This window comes from Coptis chinensis, chromosome 2 (assembly GCF_015680905.1).
Source record: "Coptis chinensis isolate HL-2020 chromosome 2, ASM1568090v1, whole genome shotgun sequence".
Lineage (NCBI taxonomy): Eukaryota > Viridiplantae > Streptophyta > Magnoliopsida > Ranunculales > Ranunculaceae > Coptis > Coptis chinensis.
The window spans coordinates 77,581,365-77,586,952 of NC_141457.1; the positions used below are offsets into that span (position 1 = coordinate 77,581,365).

The 5,588-nt window shown below is 38.3% G+C and overlaps 1 protein-coding gene across 1 annotated transcript; it reads right to left on the bottom strand.

The window, feature by feature from the left end:
- Positions 1-2,771: 2,771 nt before the first annotated feature.
- Positions 2,772-3,704, bottom strand: LOC147517985 (uncharacterized). The gene has a single exon (XM_086593767.1). It carries the CDS (start codon positions 3,702-3,704, stop codon positions 2,772-2,774), a length of 933 nt encoding a protein of 310 aa, XP_086449893.1.
- Positions 3,705-5,588: the final 1,884 nt, after the last annotated feature.

A 5,588-nucleotide genomic window follows, 5' to 3' on the forward strand; every position in this document is an offset into this window, starting at 1 on the left:
TGCAAGATATTTGCACAATACCATGGAACTTCTTCTTCTCCTTTGATGGCCTTAACCGCACTGAGTGAATCAGACCCAATCTTTAACTTCCTAGTGCCCAATAATTCTACTCCCGTAAGCCCTGCATCAATTGCTAGTAGTTCCTGAGTCAGAACTAACTTCTTCGTTGAGCTACCAGAGTATGCTAGCACTGTTTCCCCGACATGGTTTCTTATCAACCCCCTGAATCCGTTATCATCCTCAGTGACAGACCCATCAGTGTTCAACATCAGCACATCTTCATCAGGCCGTGACCAAGCAGTCCACTGAGATGCATTTGCTTTAAATTGTACCTCAATGCCCAATCTGCTAAAGAGTTTCCTATTTCGGTCAGTGTCAGGAGCTTCTTTGAGTGCGCCTTGCAAGCATAGCTTGATTTCTCTAAAAATCCTCCCAAACACAACTTGTATACTCTTTGTTCTATTCTCAAATTTTCTTCTGTTCCTCTCCATCCAAATTGCATAAACAACAACATTAACAAAGACTTTGTAAACCTCAGTTTCTACACTTGAGTCTTTGCATCTCCTTAAGATCCGATACCATTCAGACGTAGAGTTAATGACCCGATCATTTAACCCTAAGTTTCTCTTTGTCATTGCACAAAGATGTGCTGAGAATGGGCAGTCAAAATACAAATGCTTAGAGTTCTCCCTACTGGAATTACACAAGGAACATCTCGAGTTATTGATGATCTTCTTCTGAATTAATCGGTCTTGTGTAGGTAGGTGACCACCAAATAATTCCCAGCTTGTAAGCGAATGTTTGGGCAGTACAAGCTTTGCCCAGACCAGTTTATACCACTTAACTTTTGGTCTAATACTCTTAAGAGCATAATAAGCAGATTTGATTATGAATCTACCTGAGCTTGTAGGCTTCCAAATGACCATGTCTTCTTGTAAATTACTGCAGATTTCAGTATTGAGAATGGATTCCTTCAACTCACATGGGGGGAGATTTTGCACTACCGTATTCCATTTGTTATCGGAGATTAAGTCACTTACTCTTGCATTATCTGGCAACGCCAAGAGGTTTGCTTGAGGATGCTTAAGTAAAGGCTGATCAGTGCACCATAAGTCGTGCCATACTAGAGTCTATTCACCAGTGCCTATCAATTATTTGACTAGCTTCATAATGTCTTCTCTGTGCTTGGGAATGTTTCTCTAAACCTAAGAGCTATCTTGAGGTGCCTTCATAGTCCAAAATGGCTTTTCTCTAATCTGATTCTCCCACATCCATTTAACCCATAAAGTGTCTTCATAGCTCACTAATTTAAAAATTAGTCCACAGTAAGCTAATATGTTCCATATTCTAGGGTCAACAATCCCTAGACCACCTTGCTCTTTACTTAGTCGCATAGTTGCATTACTAGCGTGATGCATCTTCTTCATCATTTGGGGCCTTGCCCATATAAATCTGTTGCAGATCTTTGCCACTTTATCAAGTACTTGTTTAGGCAGAATGAAGTTTTTCGCCCAATAAGTATGGAGAGAGGAAAGAACTGAGTGGACTAGTTGAACCCTTCCGGCATGTGAGAGTGCTATATTCTTCCAATTTATGATCCTGCAAGTCAGCTTTTCTACCAGTGGAAGGCAATCTTTCTTGTTAATTCTGGTGGAAGTGAGCGGTAGCCCTAGGTAAGTAATAGGTGGAGTGACCAAAGAAACCCCCAATAAATCAGCGAGCTGTTGTCCTTCATGTGCTGCCATACTTCCAACGAGAATAGATGTCTTCTCAAAATTTATGTTAAGTCCAGTGCATTCTGAGAATTTATCTAACACTTGCTTCGCTGCAACAATAAAGTGAATGTCTCCTTTACTGAACATGAGAATGTCGTCCGCAAAGCATAGGTGCGTGATCTTCAATTTCTTGCACTTTGCATGGTACTTAAAGTCATTTGTATTTGCACTCAAACTCAAGAGTCCTTGGAGAAGCTCCATGACAAGCACAAAGATGTATGGGGACACTGGATCACCTTGCCTAAGTCCTTTCTTGCCTTCAAAATACCCCTGTGGAGTGCCATTCACTAATATGGAGAAAAAAGGTGAAGTAAAGCACATCTTTAACCATTCAATGAAAACAAGCGGAAATCTGAATCTATGTAACATGAGTTCAATGAAATTCTAGCTAATCGAATCATAGGCCTTTTTAATGTCTATTTTAATAGAGCATCTTTTAGCACCCCTAACTCTATTGTATCCTCTAATTAACTCATGTGCTAGAAGCAGATTATCCTGTATAGATCTACCATGTATGAATGCAGATTGGTTAAGAGATACCAGCTGAGGGATTATGATCTGGAATCGATTGGTGAGAACTTTTGAGATGCACTTGTAGATTATATTGTAGCATGCTATGGGCCTGAATTGCTCCACCATTGTTGCTGAAGTGATCTTTGGAATTAAACATAGGTACGTTGAGTGGACACCTTTGTGTATATGAAAGTGTAGAAAGGCTGAATGTACTGCTCCAAGGAAGTCCTTTTTAACACTGCTCCAGTTCGTCTTGAAAACTTCTACATTTAATCTATCTGGTCCTGGTGCCTTGTTCTCTTCCGTACTAGTAAGTGCTCGAAATATTTCCTCATCAATGATCTCTTCCAGTAGCATTTGTGTTTCAGTTGGACTCACCACATTTCTGACAGGTATGGATTCCAAGAATTCAATTGTACATCTTGCTTGTGAAGGAGTACCAATCAAGTTCTTATAGTACTCTATAAAAGCTTCTGCAATTTGTTATTGTACGTTCATCACATTTCCAACTGTATCAGTGATTGAGCATATTAACTTCCTGTTCTTCTTCTCCTTAAGAATGTTATGGAAAAAGGCATTACACCTATCCCCAAATGATAACCAATCAATATTTGTCCTTTGCTTCAAGTCTACTCCTTCCATAAAAATGAAATTGCAGAGGGTGTCTCTCGCTATTTTTTCCCTTGCATGAAGTGCAGTGTTTCCTGGCTGAGCTTGGATATGCTTTTGAATAGTCCTGAGATCAATTCTGGCAGCTTTAGTCTTGTTAAACAAATCAGAGCAATGCACCTTTGCCCAACCTTTCAGCTTGTTCTTCAAAAGTCTGAGTTTTTGAGCTAGAATATAAAAAGGGCTTCCAAACATAGGGGTTTGCCACGTCTCTTGAAGAACATCTTTGAAATCTCGATGCAACATCCAAAAGTTACAAAACCGAAAAGGAGGTCTTATGTTTAGTGGTTCCATGAACGTAACTAGAATAGGGGTATGATCTGAGATATCAAAAGTTTGGAACTCTGCATGTGACGAATGGAAATAGGTACTCCATACACAGTTAACCACACACCTATCGATCTTAGAGTATTTTCTATCAGCACTAGTCCCATAACTAGTCCATGTATAGAAGCTTCCAAAAGAAGAGAGGTCATACAACCCTGCATTTGTGAGACAATTTGCAAAAGGTGTTGTTTCCCTAGGATGCACTACATCACAACCAATTCTCTCATAAGAGTAGAGAACATTATTGAAGTCCCCTAGTACACACCATGCATGATTCACACTGTTGCTAATAATGCCAATATCATCCCATAACTTCAGCCTGTCATACCTATTATTACTAGCATATATGACCGTTAAGAAGAACCATTTTGGTGCAGTAAGAACCTCTACCTTGCAGTGTATTAGCTGGCTCGTCTCCATGAGCTTTGTTAATGAGACTAAGCTAGAATTCCATGCTATCCATACTCTTCCACTATCTGCTGACCCATAGTTGTGCACAAATTCCCACTGAGGACAACAAAGTGCACTCAAAAACCTAAAGTTATGTTGTTTCACTTTAGTTTCTATCAATCCCAAAATACAGAGTTTGAATTCTAGTCTAAGCTTATTTACCTCCCTTGCTTTATTTTGATCATTTATACCTCTTATGTTCCATACACAAATCTTCATTTCATGATGGTGTTTGTTTCAAGCATTCCCAGACCCTCTTGGTTTACTCTTTTCCTTTTACAAGAAGTTACTTACATCATTATGTGTGCAGCAATTGGATATACCAATGTCCACCCATCACATCCAATCTCACGATCACTATTCCAGTAGACTCAATATGCAAATCTTCCTCAATATCAATCAGGTACAATATTGAAAATATGATAATATATTTATGAAATAAAACTTTTAGGATTCTTACTTTTCTCATCTGTACGTCCAGATATTGGCTCTTGCAATACACAAAGTTCACAAGAGATTTCGACTATATACACGAATGCCACAACCTTGGCAAGCGATGATCATATGGAAATTGATTATGATACAATCGGTAATAACTTATTAATGCATTTCTTAGTGTATATCACAAAATCATTTGTTAACACCTTATTAATGCTATAGACAATGACAATTTAGCAGACGAGATGTTTACGGATCAACAGAACAATCAAGGCAAAGTTGTCACCAATAGTAAGTTCTAATTGTATTATTGTTTTGCTAAATTAATTTATATTATTAACATGTGTGCATTTCATTTTTAGGAAAATTCTCTATGCCATGGAATTTCAGAGGACCTTCGAGTGTCTGCTCTCACTGTGGTGCTATACTTTGGTATGAGGAAAGGAACACAAAATATAGGAGACCCAAGAATCCAAAGTTCACCATCTGTTGCCAACAAGGGAAGGTAAAATTGCCATTACTAAAAGAACCTCTGAGTTTTCTAAAGCAGCTCATGGACTACAATGGGGGACCTAGATCAAGAAAATTCAGAGAAAATATACGGTCATACAATACGATGTTTGCTATGACATATATGGGCGGAAAAATAGACAAGGATATAAACAAAAAAGGTCGTGGACCCTATGTTTTCAAATTGACCGGGCAAAATCATCATAAGATAGGTTCTTTACTGCCAATGCTAGGCCAGAAGCCAAGATTTGCTCAGTTATATATACATGACACAGAAAACGAAGTTCAAAACCGAGTGGATTTTTTGAAAAGAAAAGAAAAAGAAGATCCGAAAAACATAGATAAAGAAATTGTCGACAGATTGATAAAAATGTTCAATGTTGAGAATAATCTAATAAAATCTTTCAAAACAGCAAGAGAAAGATTCCGAGAGTCTGATTTGATCCACGTGCGCTTGAGAATCATTGGAACGCAAAACAAGGATGCAAGGTAGTACAACATACTAGAGGCAGCAGAAGTCGCTGGATTAATTGTTAGAGACGGAAATGAAAATAATAACGATAGAGATGTAATTGTCGAGAAAAGATCATAAGGCTTAAAAAGGATGAATGAGTTACAACCAACCTTTATGGCTATGCAGTATCCTATTCTTTTTCCATTTGGAGAAGACGGTTTCCATTTGAACATTTTAAAAAATAATGTACGTGGAGGTAAGCTGACAAAACGCAATACAGTAAGCATTAGAGAATTCTATGCTTACAGGCTTCAACATAGAAAAAATGAAGGACATACACTGATGAGAGGTGGACGTCTTTTGAGCCAGTTAGTAGTTGATGCAGAAACAAGCGTAGTGGAGCTCCGTCTATGTTGGATACGTGATAACCAGAAAAAGATCATATCAGAATT

Coding starts and splice junctions, on each gene's coding strand:
- LOC147517985 (XM_086593767.1), bottom strand. CDS start 3,704: ATGGAGACGAGCCAGCTAATACACTGCAAGGTAGAGGTTCTTACTGCA.